The sequence below is a fragment of the Schistocerca americana genome, chromosome X (assembly GCF_021461395.2).
Source record: "Schistocerca americana isolate TAMUIC-IGC-003095 chromosome X, iqSchAmer2.1, whole genome shotgun sequence".
Classification (NCBI taxonomy): Eukaryota; Metazoa; Arthropoda; class Insecta; order Orthoptera; family Acrididae; genus Schistocerca; species Schistocerca americana.
The window spans coordinates 557,905,293-557,928,389 of NC_060130.1; the positions used below are offsets into that span (position 1 = coordinate 557,905,293).

General features: G+C 42.5%; 1 protein-coding gene across 2 annotated transcripts in view; it reads left to right on the top strand.

Moving 5' to 3' along the window:
• Nucleotides 1-23,097, top strand: part of LOC124554888 (chloride channel protein 2) — a 532,144-nt gene that overhangs the window by 293,133 nt on the left and 215,914 nt on the right. For both annotated transcript variants that reach the window (XM_047128564.1, XM_047128563.1), the window contains exon 3: nt 1,098-1,226. In XM_047128564.1, coding sequence (XP_046984520.1) covers nt 1,098-1,226 — 129 coding nt within the window. The remainder of the gene's footprint in view (nt 1-1,097; nt 1,227-23,097) is intronic.

Below are 23,097 nucleotides of genomic sequence, written 5' to 3' on the forward strand. Positions count from 1 at the left end.
AAGTATCAAATATTTGGCACATGTCGACGGGTATGAAGCAACGTACGTGTGGCTTGAGGCTGTTGGAGCTCTGGTAGCGGTTGGGTTACTTAATCCGGTTCACACTAGACGAGTAATGTAGTTCATTGGCAAGTGATTTAGCATCTCTTCTAAACTAGAAAAGAACAAGGTTCAGACACGGTTCAATTGGTGTTGACTCCTGTGGTGTGTGCAGTCCAAGGTAATCACCTGAATGAGGGCGAATGAAACAATAAATACTACAGCAGGGCTTATTCTGCATGACGTGGAAGTAAAGATTAACTATAAAAAATCAGAAAACAGGCTGATTTAAAAACATGGATGGAGCGTTCTATGTGGCTCGTAGTGACCTCATATCTGAAGACCATGCTGTAAATGAGAGAAAGTTATTTCTGTATCAAATTAGAAATTATATAGGCTAAAATACAATGTACTGACACTCACCTGAGAAAAGCTGCATCGAAAAAAAAAAAAAACTGGTTGCAGTGTTATATACTACTGTTACTGGATGCAGGATGCAGATTAAGAACAGCATTACATAACTTTCTGTAGGGAAATCAAGCATTAAACAGGATACTAAATTGGTGGTTTTAACTTTCTATTGCATCTTCTCACGGAACCTTGATATTCCCGTTGCCTTTTCCAACTCACTGATAGTGGCTACCGTGGCAACTTTTCTTCGCCTTTATATATATAGTACAGTCATTTCATCCTACGAGAAATTTTGTTCCAAGTAAGCAAAAGAAATTTGACCAGCCTGTTATCACTACAGCTAGACATGTTGCCTATGCACAAGACACAGAGATGATTTATAGGAGAGAGAGCAGCAGGACGAAGACGAACTACGAACAGACCCTGCTAAATAGACTGTGTTCACACCTGTCCAGTAGCGAGCCATTGTTAAGTTATTTGGGGATATCACTCGCCAGTCTTTTTCGACTTTACTGGATAGAGACTAATAAACTCTGCTTAACAATTTTGTTAGAAGTGAATTTACTTTTGGCCTGCAGGTAGGTGATGGGTGTCCGCTGCAGTTCGCAAAGCAGCATATGATTTAACTTAACCGCTCTGTGTTTCAGCTCGGATTTGGCTGTATGCAGACCTGACGACTCATCCCGCTGCCCGCTTCTTCGCATGGATCAGCTTGCCTGTCGTCCTCATCCTCTTTTCAGCTGGCTTCGTACATATAGTAGCACCGCAATCCATAGGTAAGAGTGCAAAAATAGTTAATTTTGCTGTCTCCAATAATACTATTGAAACAAACACAAATGTATCATTTCAAGGTTGAGAGTGACTGAACTGTTATCAGTGACTGCTTAGCTTATAAAGCTGACCTCATTGCTCTTTTTGTTTAGATTCTCTAGCCACCATAGTGGAAAACAGTATGCCGCGACGAAAGTGTCACCCAAGTGGAGCTTGTGCTTCTGGTTGTGCCAAAAATTCTGTGTTTGATACGAACTGGTCGTAGCGTTAAATTGAGTTTTTGGGCTGAGGGTCACTTCTGCAGCTAGGACTTTGCCGCGAACTGCTCAACTTTCTTCCCTAACACCTTTCATAGCTATGGTCAGAGTTCAGGCGATGACGCCCTAGGCGCCTCACATCCCTTACCTATGGTTTGTTTCCGACTGTAATGACACTCTTCATGACTTTACTTATCACCGGCTCTGTCCTACAGTTCCTAGAGTCCAAATGTTCGAAGCTCCGTGCTACCACATGACATGCCCCGTTTTTAATGTCTCTTCAGCATCAACACCAACAACAGTAAAATTTTAATGTTACTGCTAGTATTGGGCAGTTCAGATTCGCATTTTCACGCTTAGAAAAAAATTCGAAAAAATCTTTTAGGTTCCAATAGCTTTTTTGTTCAATAGTTCGTTTCCCTTTGTGAGCACTTCTTAGCTTAATGCCGCTCATTGCGTCAGCCAGACTGCTTTTTAAATAGGAATAATAGCTAACACGCACAGTTATGACAACTTTAACCAAAACTACTACATGAATTGATGTGAAGTCCAATAGTACAGCATTTGCAACCAGAGACATTAACATTGCTCTTCAACTTAACAAAGGACCAAAGTCTATGCTAGTGACAGTGCTGCTGGCTGCCCTTCCATATTTTCAAATTACATGCAGGTCTTCTTTTTGTGTGTGTGTATAAGCCTACAGCAAACACAAGCGCCGGTCGAATCTCTCGCTGTCCCCTTCCTTCCCAGGGCCCTAGTCTGGGCATATGGGAGGTGGACAAAAATGTGGAAACACCACAAACACACACTACCATATCTGATACAATGTAGGAAAACCGGAATGAATAAATTCAGATTCTGTACGGATTTTAAGGGAAAGTTCAGATAACGATGTTGAAACTGTATAGCAATTACATACGCTTTTCTCCAAAGTAGACTACAAAGGCTGTGTAATATTGAGTTCTGTGGACTGAGGTAGCCAAGGGAGATGCGACAATTCATCCTCGTGCTCACAAAACCAATCCTGCATGATGTGAGCTGTGTGAAACGGGGCACTGTCGTTTTGGAGCACAGCACCACCACTGGGGAAATTGTACCACAGGATGGATGTGATTAGCCAAAGTGGTCATGTTATCCTTAGCAGTAATGCGACATTGCAGAGGAACCATGGAGCCCATGAAGTACCATGATATGACTGCCCATATCATCACCAAACCGCGGTGGCCGAGCGGTTCCAGGCGGTACAGTCTGGAACCGCGCGACCGCTACGGTCGCAGGTTCGAATCCTGCCTTGGGCATGGATGTGTGTGATGTCCTTAGGTTAGTTAGGTTTAAGTAGTTCTAAGTTCTAGGGGACTGATGACCTCAGCAGTTAAGTCCCATAGTGCTGAGAGCCATTTGAACCATTTTTTCCTGATATTTCCACTCCTGGGACATAGTCTTAGCCAGAAGCTGGAAAAAGTGTGAAACAAGATTCATTCAACCAAATAACATTCTTCCATTGCTCCATAGTCCAGGTTTTATGGCATTGGCACCATGTTTTCCTGATAGGGGCATTTGCATCAGTGATGAGTGGTTTTGGAATTCCAGTTCGCCCTGCAATCCCCTGCTTATAGAGCACCCTTCTTGTTGTTTTGATGGTGTCAGAGTTCGCGTGTTGACATTCAGCTCCGCAGTGACTTTTTTGTCACACTCTTCTTCAATGATGGTCTGTCATGATCATTCAACACATACTTTCATCTATGTTGTGACTTAGTGGATGATGTTTTTCCGCTTTCCCTGTATGCGGTATGAATCTTCGAAATGGTGCCTTTTGAAACACCAAACACTTCAACTACCTTGGTTATGGAAACATCCACCATACGAGCAGTAACAATTTGCCCATGTGTGAAGTCACATAGCTCCACTGTGATGCACTCACAACTACCCAGAACACTGTTCTGACCAGAACTGACACTTACAACATATTGAGGACACTGCAAAGATTCCATTTGTAGTGTCTAGGAAACCTGCATACTCGGTTCGCTAAACAAACAATCAGATAGTCATATTAATGAGTTTTATTACAATAAGAAAATTACAATACTTAACTTTGGCAATTACACAGACGTGTCACAAGCAAAGGGTGACATACAAAATAATCACTCTTCTTCAGTATAGACAATCCCTAGTCTGTGCTGCATAGAGAGTACCAGACTAGCATTGACACTGCTATTGAAGTCACTAATCTTGAAACTGTTATTGAACTGAGGAATCACCAGTCAGTTGTGGCCCTTATGTCCTCTTCACATAGGGGCCACTGCTGTCGTGTTGTTGTTCTGGAGGGAGATCTGGTCAGCGTGCGATTTGCTGATCTCTTCTCACAGCCACCCCTTCTTCACGACTGGCACGCTGAGACTTAACTTTACACTGTAACACCATTTGGCTTGCATCTGCATTTATATTCAAGAAAGCAGTTCTCAGGGTTTCCATACTTTTTCTGATTCCAGTTCCGTGGCCTATACATAAAGTTGACCATGCCTGTAGTACTACATTTTCATTTTCTTTCCTGTTGTTTTATGCACCACAAAGGTTCCCTAATGAGCCATACATTGGAAAGGCCTACCATTATTTGGAGAAGATATATGCCAAAGAATGATTCAGCCATTATATAATCCTGGTGGCCAATCCTATCTCCCACACAGTAACGTATGGATTGTATGTGAATATTTATTATTACTCAAGTGTGAGGGACCTGTTCCAAGCAGGACTAACATGGATTATTGTATATATACACAGAAGGACAGCTCAAATGGTCACAAGCTTGTATGACCCACGTGAGAGTGCCGCAGAGATGTTGAAAGAACTGAACTGCCTGACTCTTGAAGACAGACATAAATTATCCCATAAAAGCCTACTTATGAAGTTTCAAGAACCAACATTAAATGATGACACTAGGAATATACTACAACCCCATATGTATTGCACTCATAGGGACTGTGAGAACAAGATTAAACTAATGAAACATACACAAAGGAATTTAAACAGTCATTCTTCCCATGCTTCATATGCGAATGGAATAGGGAGGAGGCCTAATAACTGGTACAATGTGACATATCCTTTGCCATGAGGGTAGTGATTTGCAGTGTATAGATGTAGATGCAGAGATAGATATGGATGTAAATACTCATGCTACTTTTGAGGAAGTATATCAATCAATGCACAGAAATGTTTTTCTCAGTTGGTAGCACCTGTCTGAGTATTCTGAGTCAGTGTTGTCGATCAGTAAAAGTATATAACCTCTAAGATTAAAATATGTGGTAATAACACAGATCTATAAAACTGGAGAAAAGCAGGGGAATTCCAATCATAGATCAAACTTGTTGTCAAATTTTTTTGAGAGGTAGTTCACAACACAATACCGAGCTACATTTCTGATAATAGTCTTTTAATAACAGCTCATTTCGTCTTCTATAAAGAATTTTTTACTGAGAAAGAAATATATATGTCCTCACAAACTTGTTTCTGGTAGAGCTAAGCAAGAAAAAAATTACTCTGTAGGCATTTTCTGTGATCTTGAGTAGGTAATTATATTCTGCTATGGAATCTGAAATGGTGTGTCATTAAAGGCATTCACCTTGCATAGACTGAGTCATGTCTTATTAACAACAAAAATTACCATCATAAATGATGAGACAGGAATAAGCCTAACTTTTAAGTGGTGAAATATTAAATATGCTGTCCTACAAGGCTCGATATTTGGCCCTTTGTACCTAAATGTTTACCTGGGACATGGGATGATTCTCCAATTGTGTTAGCTGATGATAGAAGCATAATGTCGACCTGGTCTTGGTTTATCTGTGGTCGTTTCTTCACATTTCCACTTTTCAGTCACATTACCAACAGGCTACTTTGGCACTTTTGGAAGGGTTGGAATGTCTCTGATGGATTTGTTACTCATGTGACATTCAATGACTAGTCCATGTTCGAAGTCACTGAGCACTTCTAACAGACCCATTCTGCTGTTACTGCTTCTGTACTGATAACACATTTCTCCCCAAATCTTTTCGTATTGGTGGGTACACCTCTCATGATATCTAGCAGTCAGTTCCACATAAAGTACATACAGTATCTGAATTGATGCACCTGACTCAAATTATTCAGTTTAGGAATGATGCAGAGGTACACAAATTCACTGCAAATGATAACAATAATACTGACTGTTATATGAGAGTCACACCGAGAGTTTCACTCTTCTAGTTTTCTTCAATTCCAAATTTCACATAACTGTTCCTGTGGTCCAAATGGAGTGTAAAGAACTGCTCGGAACAGGTCCTTCATACTTGAGAAATATTATAGGATGGCTTGCATGAGTGATTTGTAAGCAATCTTCTCTGTAGTATGATTTCATTTCCTTTCCTTAGTATTCTACCAATTAACCAAAGTCTGCTACCTGCTCCAGCTATGACTGAGCCTATGTAGTCATTCCATTTCATATCCCTGCAATGTCTTACACATTGGTATTTATATGAGTTGACTGATTCCAGCTGTGACTCATTGATATTTTAGTCATAGTACATTATATTTTTTCATTTAGTGAAGTACACAGTTTTAAATTTCTGAACATTTAAAGCAAGTTGCCAATCTTTGCACCACTTTGAAATCCTATCAAGATTTGCCTAAGTATTTGTGCATCTTCAGTCACCTAGTACTTCATTGTAGATAACTGCATCATCTGCAAAAGATCTGAGGCTACTATTAATATTGTGCCAGAGGAGGAATCGAACCCGAGACCTCTAGCATAAGGGTCTGACCGCTAATCATGTAGGCCAGACGGCAGCTCGGCAATGGACGAACATTGTATACTCATAAGGCACCTAAGAAACTTTGGATCGATTTTTCCCGGGATTTTCCTGGTAGTGCGTCCTAATATTTTAACCACGTGAGGTGTTAGGGGTCCTCTTTCACCACACAAAATTTCGGACAAATCCCCGACCCCACGCTCGTGCCATCTCCGTGTCAGAATACCTTCTAAGATTCTGCAACAAATCAGTATCAAGGATCCTGAACAGTAGTTTTGTGGATCACTTCTGCTACTCTTCTTGTATACCTTTGCATACATGCCTTCTTCCACCTTCTGGGCAAAAAAGGTTTGAGGACTCTAGAGTAGATTATAGTTAAAATAGGGGCTAACTCAGCCACAAATTCAGTATAGAATCTGCTAAGGGTTCAGCTGGAGCTTCGTTCAGTTTTAATGATTTCAACTGTTTCTCATTGCCACTGACATTAATACCTATTTTACTCATTGCTCCGCTGGCATGAGGAATAAATTGGGCAATTCTCATGAGTTTTTCTTCATGAAGGAACATTTGAAAAAGGAGTAAAACATTTTTACATTTGCTTGGCTATGTTCAGTTTCAGTTCCTGTATAATCTGTGAGTGACTGATCACTAACCTTGATGTCACTAACAGTCCTTACATATGAACAGATTTTTTCTGAGTTTTGTGAAAGATCATTTGACAATATCCTGCTACAGAAGTCATTGAAAGTTTCACGTATTTCTCTCTTGACATCCAAACATGTTTCATTCAGCATCTCTATGTCTATAGCCCTATGCTGAGTTTTACATTTATTATACAGTAATCAATGTTCCTTTCCTTTCCCCCCTGCGGGTTCGGGGGTTAGAATAGGCCCGCGGTATTCCTGCCTGTCGTAAGAGGCGACTAAAAGGAGTCTCATATGTTTCGGCCTTATGTGATGGTCCCCTCTCGGGTTTGACCTCCATCTTTCTAAATTATTCCGAAGAGCGAGCCAATTGGGGAAGGGCGCCTTACATGGTGCACTGTATCCGTCGTGCAATTAGACCTTTAGCCGTCTTTCTCGTCGTTGCAATGGTGTCCCGCTCGTTTTCGATCTCTTGGGCGATTACCACGCTGCACTCTGCAGTGTTTCTTTTAACTGCGACGACGACCTTGGCCATTTTTGCACCTAAGAGGGTGACACGTTACCTGAGAAGGTCAAGGTGATGGTGTACCGTTGTGATGTCAAGCCGTATATCCCTCCCCCGATGCGGTGCTTCAAGTGTTGGAAGTTCGGCCACATGTCTTCACGCTGTGCGTCCGACCTCGTCTGTCGCGATTGCGGTCGTCCTTCCCATCCTGATCATCCCTGTGCGCCGCCTCCAATCTGTGTGAACTGTGGTGCGCACCATCCGCCTTGCTCGCCAGACTGTCCGATTCTGCAGAAGGAGCGGAAGATCATGGAAATAAAGACTCTCGACCGCCTGACGTACACTGAGGCGAAGCGGAAATATGAGCGGCTTCATCCGGTGCGCATGACAGCTTCTTATGCCGCAACTGTCACTCCTTCTACAATTCCATCCGCTCCAGTCAGCTCTCAGAGTCGAAGTCCCACACCTGCCCCCTTGATGGTGGGGGGCACTAAACCTCCTGTTGCTCCTGCTCCATCTACTTCAGGAGCAACACCCCCCCCAACCATCGGGGACATCAGTCCCCCCTTCCCAGCCGGAGAAGTGTAAGTCTTCTTCGGCTACTTTCGTAAGGAAGGGGTCCCTTGGGGACCTTCCTTCGCACGCTCCGACCGGTTCCAAAGCCGACGGCCGCAAGTGGCTCAAACAACCGCCAGTCCCTGGTCGTCGGGACACACGGTCATCGTCTGTCCCTGAGACTGACCCGGTGACGCCCTCCCAGCCTGAACCACCCAAGGCGCAGCGCGAGAAGCAGAAGAAGAAGAAACTCCCCAAGGCTACCGACATTGCGGTGGCACCCATTCCACCGCTTCCTACAAGCTCTGCGTCTGAGGATGAGGTGGAGATTCTGGCGTCCGCTGAGGACATGGATCTCGCCGGTCCCTCGGATGCAGTAGATGGCTGTTGTCCAGGTGGTGACTCAGTAGCAGCAGGGGCCCCGGAGGCGTAATCTGCCTCCCCAATCCCTTCACGCCTTTCCCATCCATGGCTAATACCATCCTCCAGTGGAACTGCAGCGGTTTTTTCCACCATCTAGCTGAGCTCCGCCAACTTGTCAGCCGTCATCCTTTCCTTTGCATTGCTCTGCAGGAAACTTGGTTTCCAGCAATGCGAACCCCCGCCCTCCGTGGCTATCGGGGTTATTTTAAGAACCGGGCAGCTTATGCAAGGGTGTCTGGTGGCGTCTGCATATATGTCCTTAACTCTCTTCACAGCGAGTTTGTACCTCTACAAACAGCTTTAGAGGCTGTCGCTGTTCGGGTGTGGACGCCACAGGCTATCACCGTCTGCAGTATTTACCTTCCACCTGATGGTGCTGTCGCACAGCATGTCCTGGCTGCTCTGATAGCCCAACTGCCGCCACCTTTTTTGCTGCTGGGCGATTTCAATGCCCACAACCCTCTATGGGGTGGGACTGTCTCCTATGACCGCGGTCGGGCCGTGGAGCATGTGTTGGCTCAGCTCGACCTTAGCCTCTTGAATACCGGTGCTCCCACGCATTTCAGTGTGGCCCATGGCTCGTTCTCGGCCATCGATCTCTCTATTTGCAGCCCCGGACTTGTCCCATCCCTCCACTGGAGGGTGCACCCTGACCTGTGCGGTAGTGACCATTTTCCCATCTATTTGTCACTACCCCAAAGTCGTTCTTCCGGGCGCCTGCCCCGCTGGGCTCTCCACAGGGCAGACTGGCCGGCTTTTACTTCTGCTGCTGCCATTGAGTCTCCCCCACAGGGTGACATTGACGAGGTGGTCCGTGTTTTAACCACATCCATCATTTCAGCGGGCGAGGCTGCCATCCCCCGATCTTCTGGCCTCCCTCGGAGGAAGGCTGTCCCCTGGTGGTCGCCGGAGATTGCTGAGGCTATTCGCGACCGTAGGCGGGCTCTCCAGCGTCATAGGCGGCACCCGTCTCTGGAGACCCTCATCGCCTTTAAGAGGCTCCGTGCCTTCGCCCGTCGTCTTATTGCACGGCGTAAACAGGAGTGCTGGGAGAGGTACGTCTCCTCCCTGGGCTCCCGTGTCTCGTCCTCGCACGTGTGGTCCCGGATCCGGCGGCTTTATGGCTCCCAGACCCCTATGGGTGTCCCTGGGCTCTCCTTGGACGGCGCTGTCTGCACGGACGCTGCCGCCATTGCTGAACGGCTAGCCGCGCACTTTGCTCAGAGCTCTGCGACTGCATCCTATCCCCCCGCCTTTCGCTCTCTAAAGGAGCGAGCCCAGCGGACGCCGTTCTCATTCCACACGCGTCGTCATGAAACATACAATGCTCCTTTCAGCGAGAGGGAACTCCTCGCTGCCCTCGCCGATTGCCCTGATACAGCACCAGCACCGGACTGCATCCACGCGCAGATGCTGAAGCATCTCTCCAGGGACTGCCAGAGACACATCCTCACCATCTTTAACCGCATTTGGAGCGAGGGCGTGTTCCCGTCGCAATGGCGAGAGGGTCTTATTGTCCCCATCGTGAAGCCCGGTGCGGACCCACTGGCGGTGGACAGCTATCGTCCCATTACCCTCACCAACGTTTTGTGCAAATTGCTCGAACGTATGGTGGGGCGGCGTTTGTGTTGGGTCCTTGAGTCGCGCGGTCTCCTCGCTCCATCCCAGGGTGGCTTCCGTCGGGGCCGGTCTGCAGTGGACAATTTGGTGCGGCTGGAATCTGCTGTCCGTACGGCTTTTGCCCGACGTCAGCATCTCGTTGCTGTATTTTTCGATCTGCAGAAGGCGTACGACACCACATGGAGGCATCACATCCTCGCCACGTTGTATGGGTGGGGTCTTCGTGGTCGGCTCCCGGCTTTTGTTCAAACCTTTCTATTGCACCGCTCTTTCCGGGTGCAAGTCGGTGCCGCCTCTAGTTCTTCTTATACACAGGAAAATGGGGTCCCACAGGGCTCGGTGTTGAGTGTGTCCTTATTTCTAGTGGCCATTAATGGTCTGGCTGCAGCTGTGGGGTCGTCGGTGTCTCCTTCTTTGTATGCCGACGACTTCTGCATCTCATTTAGCTCCACGACTACGGGAGTCGCCGAACGCAGGCTGCAGGTAGCCGTTCGGAAGGCAGCATCATGGGCTCTGACTCACGGTTTTCAGTTCTCTGCAGCCAAGACTCGAGTTATGCACTTCTGCAGGCGTCGGACGGTCCACCCTCATCCTGAACTTTACCTCGACGGCCACCTGCTTGAAGTGGTGGATACTTGCCGCTTCTTGGGACTCGTGTTTGATGCCCGGCTCACATGGGTTCCTCATATTACTCAGCTGAAGCAAAAATGCTGGCGGCACCTCAACGCCCTCCGCTGCCTTAGCCACACGTCTTGGGGTGCGGATCGCTGCACGCTGCTGCGATTGTACAGAGCCCTTGTGCAGTCTTGGCTTGATTATGGGAGCCTCGCCTATGGGTCTGCATCACCCTCAGTGTTGAAGTTGTTAGACCCCATACACCACTGTGGGGTCCAGCTTGCAACTGGTGCTTTTCGTACGAGCCCCGTGGATAGTCTACTGGTGGAGGCCGGGGTTCCCCCGCTGCGGATTCGCCGCCATCGACTGCTCGCCGACTATGCTGTCCACGTGCATTGCTCGCCAGGCCATCCCAATCGTCGCCTGCTTTTCCCTGCCATGGTCCTCCATCTGCCCGAACGGCGACCTAGGTCTGGGCTTTCCGTCGCTGTCCGCGTTCAGTCCCTGCTGTCAGAACTGGGGTCGTTCCCTCTTCTGCCTCCCTTCCAGGTCCGTACACCTACGCCTCCCTGGTGTTTGTCCCGGCCGTCCGTCCGTCTGGATTTGGCACAGGGACCCAAGGACTCGGTTCCGCCTGTGGCCCTCCGTCGCCGTTTTCTTGCGCTCCTCGAATCATTTCCAGGCTGTGAGCCTGTCTACACTGATGGTTCCCTGGTTGATGGTCGCACTGCCTACGCCTTTGCTCACTCTGCCCATGTTGAGCAACGCTCCTTGCCGGCTGGCTGCAGTATTTTTACTGCAGAGCTGGTGGCCATATTGCGCGCTCTTGAGCATATGCGTTTCTGCTCAGGTGGGTCCATCGTCATCTGCAGTGACTCCCTGAGCAGCCTTCAGGCCATCGACCGCTGCTATCCCTCCTCTTCTCTGGTGTCCTCCATTCAGGAGTCTGTTTCCGCCATTGCCCGTTCTGGTCGTTCGGTGGTCTTGGTTTGGACGCCCGGTCATGTTGGCATCCCAGGGAACGAACGTGTAGACAGGCTGGCCAAAGGGGCGGTCGGCCACATTTTGCTGGAGTGTCCTCGACTGCGCACACTCCGGCGATCTTTTAATCTCCCGAGCACTTTGGCTTTGGTTTTATCTGACGATGCCTCCATGGCTGATGACGTTTTAAATTTTATCCGTGGTAGTCCGTTTTATGGTTCGATTTAGGGAGGTCCTGCACCTTTCCCTTTCTGTGTCTTTTGTCCTTGTGTCTGTTGCTGTTCTGGTGTGCCGTGAGATGGTTGACTCTGTCCCTTTTTTTTCTCATGGTCAGTCAACCAGTCTCCGGCCATCCTCCTTTCTTCTGTTTCTTTCTGTCTGGTGTTCCTCTGTCCTGTTCTTGTCTGTAGTGTTTGTTGATGCATTTGTGTTCTTTTAGCGCCTGGGGGGACGTCTCCTCCCCCTTTGGTTTTTACCTGCTCCGTCGATTTTCGGCTCGCCTGATTTTGGAATGGGGGACTGATGACCTTCGCTGTTTAGTCCCCCTTAAACATCCCAACAACCACCACCATCCTTTCCTTTGTCTGTATACCATGTAGAGTCCCTCCCATCACGAACTGTTCTACTGAGCAAATATCTATCTTTTAAACTTGAATCACAGTTCTTCTAAATGCTCCTGTCCTGAGCTAAAAGCTTCAAGTCCGTCATTGAAATATGACACTACAGCTTCTTTATGTACTTTGTTGAACATATAAATCTTTCTACTAGTTTTAGTTGCTCTTTGTACTTTGGTTACCATTGTTGCTATAAGTGCCTCATGGTCGCTGATACCAGTTATTATGTAGAGACCAGGTCCAGTTGTTGCCATTATATTTAATATATTTCGGTCATGAGCTGGGTTCTGCCTATCTGTTCTTCATTGTTTTCAGGGAATGCCTTTCTTAATATTTCAGGGTGTCTTGTCATAAGCACCACTAATAAAACTGTATTAAAGTATCCCCTGATGACTACAGTATGATTCAGGAACTTATGTACAAGTGACTGAGATTTTCTCTACAATTTTCAGTTATATCAGGAGGTGAGTCTGGTGATCGATAGCAGGCTTCAGTTGCTATTTTATGCTCACCCCTGATCCTGAGTCTTGCCCAAACAGTCTTTCATGCAGCTTCAATTTTGAACTTGATGGATTTGAGTTTCTTGTCTACTGTGACAAATATACCACCTCCATTTCCCTTTAGGTTATCTTTTCAATATACACTTAAATTTTAGCCAAAAATTGCACTGCTGCCAATGTCATGTTTTAACCAGCTTCCTGTACCTAGCATTCTGTGAGCTTCACTGCTTTTTAAGAGTGCTTCAAACCCTGGGATTTCGTTGCAATTTTTTTTTTGGTAGTTAAACACTAGTATCTAAACACTCACTCTTGGGTGGCTTTCCTTGGGATCTTAAACTGGTGCTTCTGGGTGTCCTACAGCTGCTGTTGTCTGGACTGGATGAGAGAAAACTAAGCTAAAAAGCCCTCACGTGCACCCCATGCACAGTCAGCTACCTGGGTAGGAGTCTCTCATGCGTAATGTGCACTTAATCCATTTAGTGGTCCATAACAGAGTCATACATTGCATCACATTTACCCACCTGAGCCTACCTGTGGCTAACAGCTCCCTCCTGTTGCCCATACTGTGGGCAGTGTACTGGCAATGAAGTATGTGAGCCACGATGCGGCGTCAAGGCCCACGTCTCATTCAGGTACCCAGCCGAGCCTGGGTGTCAATGGGGCTTGGTGCAACTGGAAAACGGGCAGCAATGGGAAGGCATGGATGAGTGGCCACACACTTGCAGAATCCTTTGAGAATCATGAAGGTTTGATATGCTAGGAACAGGGTGTTCCTGAGCCTCTACAAAGAATAATAATGCATAATGTGGTGGCTGTAACACAAAAAAAGTACGTATGGTAACATAGAAGTAATTGAATTCAAACCAAATCATTTAATAGCCTAATGCTTTTATAATGCTTTACATTTTGCCTGTATCACATCGAAAGGGCTGATGAATCTTTTGCACAATGGGTAGGTCTAGTATGCTATACTAAAGTATTTTACATCTTTCTGTTGGTCTAAGGCTATTCATTATGGAATTAACTGGCTCAATGCTTCCTCAGAATTCGTTGAGGAAGATCTGCCTGCTTTGTGTGTGACATAACTTTGAAATCAGCAACCGCAGAAGATAAAGACAGTTCAAATTACTTTCACTGTGAAGTTTGTTTCTGGATTTATTTTTAATATATGTGTAAGAAGGAAAAGCCTTTTCACACATATATGTGGACGAGACAGGTAATAAACTTGTTACCGCTTTATTTGCTAGCACTGGAAACTCCATATTTAAGCTTAACCAGAAATTTATCCATGACAAAGATTTATTTTCTGAAACTTAGTGACTGGAAGTTTTGAGTAACTGCTTGTTTCAATTTACACTTCATGTGGATTCCAAAATTATTGTCTTTTTTGAGCAATTGCAAATCCATTTGTTATTATTAGATAGAGGAGGTATACAGCATTTAAAACTTTTCCAAATCCCTTCAGATATTTCTTAATTTTAGCCTTTATATTTTCATCTGAAGAAAGATGAACTTCTACTAGGAAATAGTGAATGGTATTGAAGCACTCAATCTAATTTAAACTTAGATAGTTTTCCCAACTCCAAGGATTTTAATGAGTGATTGAATATGGTCTTGCACGTTACAAATAGGCTACAGTTGTAAGCCAGACTTTGCCTAGAGAAATGTATGCCTGGTGAGAAAAAGATAAATGTCATACAATATGAGAACAGTTCTACTGTGAATAACTATGTTACATCTGTGTTAGTCGATAAAAACTTTTAAATACTTAGGTTAGTATTACCAAAATTCACTAATCAGTAGGATTACCATTAATAAAATTAATGATTTTTACTAAATTATAAGATACAGAGGTTTTTCACATGTACATAATTTGATTTGTTGCTTATGTCACAGCCATCACTTATTTCAATATAGGACCAGAGGTGAAGTACTGTGTTGGTAAATAGTGTGCAAAGTAAAAAACTGCTTGCAAAAGAGATTTCATTTCATGCCCGCAACACTGTGCTGCCTAACGGGTGCGCGACTCGACAAGCAGCAGAGTCACACGAGTGCCCGAGTGGACTCCGTTTCTGGGAGTGCACCACATGGCCCAGTGGGCCTTGGTGCAATTTGACCAGCTGATTGGGCAGCACATGTCGAGGCTCACCTGGCAGTCAACATTATGGTCCCGGGTGGATCAAACAGGCTTGGTGCACACTTCTGGTCCGTATCTTCTCAACCCTATGGCGCAAGTCCAGGAAATCACAGCCTAGTTTGTCATAGAGCCTTTGCAGCATCTGATTCATGCCTTGCACTTACTCAGAACCAAGGGGCCATGGTCTGTTCTTGGGACAATTCTGCAAATTGTGAGCTTTGCTGGTATTGTAAACTTTCTCTGCCAGTCATTGAAGTTATCCAGGTATTACCTCAGAGCCCAGAAGAAAGGCATAATTTATCCCAACAAGTGCTACAATGTGTAGTTCCCTCAGTGGCTGCTGGAATAGCATCTTCATCATGTTAAATGAGGTCCCCAGGCACACATACTGAGTGCGCATGGTGTTCCTTACTATCTCTTGCTGCCATTTCCAAAGGAGTTACCATTATTCAGTTTGAACTCCTGATGATTAATAGACCCGTGCCCCTTTGTGCTTGCCTCCCATTGACACAGGTGGAGTGAGTGTCACTCACTCAATTTCAGTTTCAGTGGAAGATATCACCTTGAACTTATTGGTTAGGAGGATGGGCATTACGTCCTGAGTCATCACTGGTCTGTCTCTCCCTTTTAGAGGATGCCTAGACATACTATTGATGCACCACTCACAGTCAAGTGAATGAGTAGTGATAGATCCTATATTTCCTGCAGAAGAAACAGTATCCACAGGAGAGGACAGTACTTAAGGTACTTTTGGTACCTCTGGAACATTACTCTTGGTAGCTCTCCCCACACAGCCATTTACAATAGCTTGCAATTATTTAATAGTAGTTAGGGCAATTTCCATCTGCTTACAAACAGCAGCTAACTCATCTTGACCCCAAGAACAGCATACGCAGTGGGGCTGGTGCAATATTTTACAGTACAGTAAACACATAACCTTAAATCAAGACGGCTGAGTCTCTTTTAATTTAATTTATGAGTATGATAAGCTACAAATATACCAGTAGCCTTTTAGAACTGAAGCAATTTGTAGCCAAAACTTACAGGTTTGATAAGCTACAGATATACCAGTAGCCTTTTAGGACTCAAGTGATTTATAGTGAAAACTATATGTATTCAACAACAGAAATACTGGGTACAAAATTTACTGTTTTTCTGAAACGTTTTTCAGGTTATGGTCACTAATAATTTTGGCAATTTACAATGAATGGAGTCAATATACACTCCCATTAAAATAGAAAACTAATGTGACATATTTTGTTACTTATTACAGTAACTGTAAATCACAAACACCAATTTATTCCAAAATAGGATGCACTACACTTGTAACTTATGAAGAATCTTGAAGATATACATTTGCAGGCATCTGCAAACAGTACTCATAATTTCTGAAAATTCTCAAAAATGTTCATTAATTCACATTGATATACTCTTAAATTCTGGGTGAATAATACTTTGAACTAGGATACCACTGCTAAAATTTCATGAAGCACAGGTAATGATTATGACACATGCTATAGTACGGAATATGTTTTTCATGGTACACACTGTAAGAAAATACCAATATATCACAAGGCTCCACAAGCTCATAAGTGGTCTACTGTGAACAGTGGATAATTTGATAGGTGGCCATTGTGGTGGTAAACTTATGCACCTTTAGCCCTTTTGTGGCAACAAACACTAAGCGTCCTGGCTGCCTGGCCGGCTGACGGGAGGAAACACAGTGTGCACCTGGTCTGCGGGGAGAGGGCTCAGCCCTGTGGTTGCTGTAGGGTACGGCCACAGCAGGCTACCCATGTGTTCTCGATTCACACAGAACCATTGTTCTTCCTAAAAACAGTATACCCTGAATGCTCACAATGGCTATAGTTTCTGATAACCATGAAAGAGAGCTTCGATAAAAACAGTATACCCTGAATGGTCACAGTGGCTATAGTTTCTGATAACCATGAAAGAGAGCTTCGAAACTAACCAACACTTTCAGTTATATGTTTATTATGGGCTGAAAAACAGTTGGTTTAGAGCAATGATGAGATCTTTTTCAATAGTAATTCCTGTAACTTGAGACTTATATCATTGATGTATGTGTCTACAACATATTAAAATTTCATTAACATTGAACAAATGTGTTTCAAGATATATAGTTTTATAGTGAGTACTTTGTAGGAAAAATGCCCAAATCTCGGACAATTCTTGCTACTATCTTAAAAAATAATTACAGAAATTTAAAACCAAATAGCATCATGTATCCAGACTCAGAGTTAAACAAAGAGTATATCTGTGTAACTCATTTTGCAATAGGCCCACGGCTTTGTTTGCTTGTGTTAAAGCCTAAAGTCAAATCTCCACTGTAAGAAATCGGATAGTAAACGTCTACCTTCTTCTTGCTCACTGTTTTCTTTTTCAGCTCATCACATTCAGTACAGTTTACTTTAGTGGTCTGCCATCCTCATTTTTGATGCATGCTTTGGACTGCCGCAGGCTGAGTTAAAAACCATTTTTTTTTTTACTTTTGTTTACTTTTTTGTTTTTTACTTTCCTTTACATGAAACACATGCAGTTACTAAAACATCCTAATATTTCTTTAGTGTGTGATATTTTTCAATACATGGCACCATGCAGAGAGCCACATCACACTTTTTGCGCCTTATGCGTGTCATTTTTCATTGTGAATGAGCAGGACATTATTCTGCAGTTGGAAAGGGCTTTCTTGTTTAGTTCTCTGTGGGACTGCACTTTTGCACGTTTGACTATGAAATTCATCAACCAACTGAAGGACATTTCCAAGTAGTATTTCACTAGTAGTATCTTCTGTTGCTTTTGTATTTCAGAAATAGTTTTTGCATTAAGCACACACAAGTCAGTCAAATGAAAGAATGCTTTCTTGTACCACTTCATTGTCTTTCGGATACACTGTGCAAAAGATAACAGCATGTCTGTCTTATCAGCTGCACCCATTGACTTATTATAGCTGACAACACAGGTAGGTTTCAGTTTGTTTTAGCTTGTTCTATGTTCTTTTTTTCTGTCTCCACAAACTCTCATCCATTTATGATGGAAAGCATGCAGAATTCTTTCTTGTCCATACATTTTAGTGCCATTAATGTTCCACAGCACTTGAACTGTTTTTGCCTATATTTCAGCTTGTCTGGCAATGGTGGTAATGTTTCCTGTTTTTGCGTACTGTTCTGACAGTGTTTGTACATTTATCATGGAGACACAGGAATAATTTGGAGCTTGAATACAAGTTGTCCAAATAAATGGTATGAGATTTTTTGAGGTATGGCAATAACAAACTAACAACAATCAACATTTCTAGATTCTATTTCCATGGCGGAACCAGTGCAGACAATATAATCCAATATATAATTGGTTTGTATGTCACAAAGGACGAAAATTGTAATGCCAAAATGGCTACATTTATTTGGTATGTACTGCTTATATTGGAGCCTTCCTTTGAAAAGTAGCAGACTTTCATCAATCACTAGTTTTTCAAAGGGTACTACTGCCTCACGGAATTTAGTTTTTGTGTGATCTACAATGAGATGTATTTTTAGAAGAATATCTTGAGATGCGGTGGAATTGTCACTGAAGTGCAATAAATGCAGGATCAACTTGTACTGGTCCCTGGCCATTATGTTACAAAATATTGGTGTTTGAAGCAAAGAATCTCTCAAACAATATTCATTCACTTCTAACTTTTTACTTCTAGGCTTAGATTAGATTAGATGATATTAGATTTACTTTCATTCCAATTCATTCATAGTGAGGAGGTCCTCCAGGATGTAGCAGAGAACATGCTAGGAAGCAATAAAATTCTGCTGGCTGTATATGCTTCCAGCATGCTAATCTCCTGGGTACTGTCATCATTTTTTCAGTGATAAATTTGTAATAATTACTGATCTGTGAACAGATGGCAGAAATGAATTCCACAGACATCAAGAAAAAAAAAATTAATAATAATAAATAAAAATGATTCTCCATCCAGTCACATACTTTTTTTTCCTGATGAAATTCCACTTTCTTCATCTTCTTTTCCATTCTCAGAGGAAGAATCTTCTGTTTGTGATGTCAAAGGTTCAGCAATATGTCCAGATACATCCAACTCTCCGAAATACCACTTCAATCTTTGTTGCTACTATTCATAAGAATATCCATGATTTCCTTGTCCTGAAATGGCAAAGGCTACACACGTGAATGCTCTCATCACACCAGACACAAAAACAGGATTGGCCGAATGTTTTGTAAGCAGAAAGGGCCCATGGGAGGTGAAAACTAAAGTGCTTTCCTACATTACAAAGAAGACAAGATAATAACACTGTTGTCAGTGAGTAGCCATTCTATATTATATGTTTACTTGCACCTGAGCTCGGGCATATATGAATGCCATTAGCCTTCTGGACTTTCCACATGCCGGGCGTACATGAATGCCCATAACCATATGGACTTCCCACATGCTGGGCATATATCTACGCCCATAGCCATCTGGCCTTTCTATCTGGCGGGCATACATTTACGCCTGTAGCCACAACAGGGTTAGTTATAAAAGATCTTCCATTATGTACCAAACGATGTCTAATTTAAGTATGTAACTACAAGATAGCACTTTAATGTATGAACAAATGGCAACCAGACACTTGTTTACCATTTTTTTTACATACTAGAAGAAATTTGCCATAACTGTTCTTCACAACCAAATGCAGCTTATCATGTTAGCATGAATGCAAATTGTACCATGTCATTGTTTAGTGCTCAAAATTTTTGGACTGAAATGTATTTATTTTCAAGTATCATGTCCACTAGTACTGCCAGAAAAAGCAGCTACTGTTAAAAAAAGAATGTAAAGTCATCATTTCATCCCTTCTGAAAATTTCTGGCCTCACTTGCCAGAGAATGTGGTCACATGTGTGTGAACTGCATTTTTATGAATGTGTTTGTGTATGCTGACTAATTCAGAAGAAGGTCTTCTGGCTGAAAGCTTGCTTGTTAAGTAGTCTTTTTGTTGTGCCTGTTTGCAACTCAACATTTCCACTATACGGTGAGTGACAATCTATCGCTTTCATAAAATTTTCATTATTCTATCCTGGATTTTCCACAGTTTGATTTTGCCTTTTGGAAATGTAAGTGCTATGACTGAAAGTCATTTAAACATATCTACATATCTGTGGAAGGTAATATTGGTTCCTTTCCCAGATTTGTTCATGCAATTAAATGCTGCACAGCTCTTCACCATTTTTTTCGCGTACACTGGAATGTATAAACAGCACAATTACAACTAACAAATACTGTGTGTCTGCATCAATAAATATATAAAGTTTCAAACTGGTCCTTACAAGCAACAATACACTTTAGCCTGCCAGACTCTTATCACCACAATGGCATCCAGCTGAAGCTTCAAAATATCTTGCACCTACAGTGCCCTCAGGCAGTCTAGTTTTTTTTACAAGGTCTGTGATACATCATGACACACACATTAGTTTTGATTCAACCAACATGAAAAACATGTTTAAATTTTAAGTCAAGTTTTTAGACCTAAATTTTCAAGGCAATTTTATCTGAGACGTGATTTTACACATACTCAAGGAAAGTACCGGAAGTTGGCTCATATGCATAAATATATGTAAATAAATGTGCAAACTGCATGTGTTTTCCACTTATCTTGTTCTTGTTGCCTTTAACACTAGCATGCAAAAGATTAACACTGCAGAATCAGTATATCTCACAATGTGCCAATGTATGTATATGTGTGAAACGATATGCAGACTTGTGACATCTTAAGAATCAGTATACATTGTGTTCCCAAAGATTTTTGATGAAATTCTGTCATCATCAATTGATTTTTAATTCTTAGCCTTTCCTATATGTCACAAACTTCTGGTTTTTGCAAATTCTGGCAAGAAAATAATTTTAGAAAAGCACTGATTATAACAAAATTCTGCCAAAACATATTTGGATAAGGTGGATAAAGTGTTTCTCATCTAGGCAGACCTAAAAGTCCTGTAGTATGATGCAAACATGGACCATTTACAACAACAGCAAAAAGTGTTCAGTAATTGTATGTTATACAGAGTGAGTCACTAACTCTTGCCAACAAGAATAACTTCAAAAATATGATAGGGGCTGAAAAGTTTGTGGGGCAAAAGTTGTGTGGGACAATGGAGGCCATAATATGACATTGGTTTTTTGTTGCTATGTGGGGTTGCTTCAGAAATATGAAGGTCAACTTTGTTTGTTTCTTGTGGGGATTCATAAAAAACATTGTTTATAAAGATTTTCCAATTATACCTGGAGATATGTGGGAGAGAATTGTCAGAGCATGTGCTTTGATAAGTGCCAGTGTGATAAGGAATACCACTCAATCCATGATGAAAAGATTGCAGCACTGCATTGATACCAATGGCCATCACTTTGAACACCTTCTCTAAATGGACATTCATGCCACCTTTTTGACCTTCATTGACCTTCAAAGACCTTACTATTACACATCATTGGATTCGTCTTGATAGCCACTATCAGAAAATAAGTACAAAACTATAGCATCCCATTTAAAAAAACAAAGTTGACCTTCATATTTCTGAAGTGACCCCACACAGCAACAAAAAACCAACATCCTATTATGGCCTCCATTGTCCCATGCAACATTTGTCCCTCAAACTTTTCAGCCCCTATCATACTTTTGAAGTTATTCTTGTTGGCAATAGTTAGTGACTCATCCTGTAGATGATTCAAAAACTCACTTGCAATGGGATCATGAGTCTGACATGAGCAACCCTCTTTTTTTCTTCCTGAATGCCACACTGACATTGCTATCAACAGCAATGTTTCAGTTTTAACAACAATGGTCAACAAGGTTTTACAGACTATTAAAGGAATTAAATGGTGTACACATTCTATAAATTTTATGAGCAGTGTGCTTTATTGACCCTCGCAGTGGATTTAGAAATACTGCACACTAATTCTAAAGCAAAGCATAGAGGGTAATGAAATGTGCTGGCAATGAAAACACAATGTGCAACGTTTTCAGTACCAAAACCTTGAGGACAGAAAAAATGCAGTTACCATGAGCAAAATGAAAGCCTAACTGTGCAACACTGTTTTAAAGAAATGTAGGACAAAAACTTGTGTAACATAAAAACAAGGGAAGGTATGTCAGTGTTTTATGCACTGTTAAGATCAATGACACTATAAACATAAAGCTGTTTCCAGTGTAAAAACACTAGAAGGAAATATGTACAATCCTCATTTAAGAAATCACCAACATTGTCCTTAAATGACTGATGGAAACCAAGTAAAATCAGATTGTGGAAGTATGGGTTGGAATTTTAAATGAACTTTTCCTGAATATTTATAGAAAAGACCTGAAATATGTAAATTCAGCAAGATACTGAGTCCTAATTACCTTACAGCTGCATTCAACACAGAACTTGAAACTGAATTATATTTGCTCCATGTTATATTTTACAGCAGAACTCTCAAGCGGAAAATGGGTTATGGTGATTGGACACTCAAGCTATTTATGTGATATAAACAACTGTTGACTAATCATGAAATCCGTGGTAAGTGCCACAACTGCTGTTTTGTGGAAATTGCAAAAAACTTCCAGAAAGCATTCCTTTTTGATATCCTTATTTTTTTATAGCCTAAACAAATGAAGACAGTTAATCTACAAACATTTTTTAGAGTAAAGTTACGGTAAAACATTTAACAACAACAACAAAGACTTGTTGATGGAACAAAACAGGAACAGTGCCAACCTCTCTAACATAAAAAGTGGGCTAAGTTTACCACTCATATCTACAAATAGAGGGGTGTGGGAAGGATAAAAATAATAATTTTACTATTATAAAAAAGCTGGAAACTACTGTTTACAGTTTTTCTATAAAACCTATATTAATATGAAAAGCCAGTAAGGCCTACAGAATTTCTGTGTTAACAAACAAACTAGTTAAAGAACAAAGACAAAATCAAGTACATTACTGTGTTCTTACAAGTTTTATCTCAAAATAAATGCCTTTTACAAAGTTTAAAAAGTTACATTTTTTATTAATCTACCACTATTGTACAAACAAAATATTACAGTGTTGCAGCTTATAAACAGCTGATGTGTTTACTCAGTCAGATTTTGTTTTCTTGTTTGAAATAAGGTATCATCTTTTTTAAGTCCTCCTCATTCTCAGTTTTCAAACCTTTTATGGCTTCCATCTTCACACCTTTTTTGAATACATTCGTTTGCGCCCACATTTC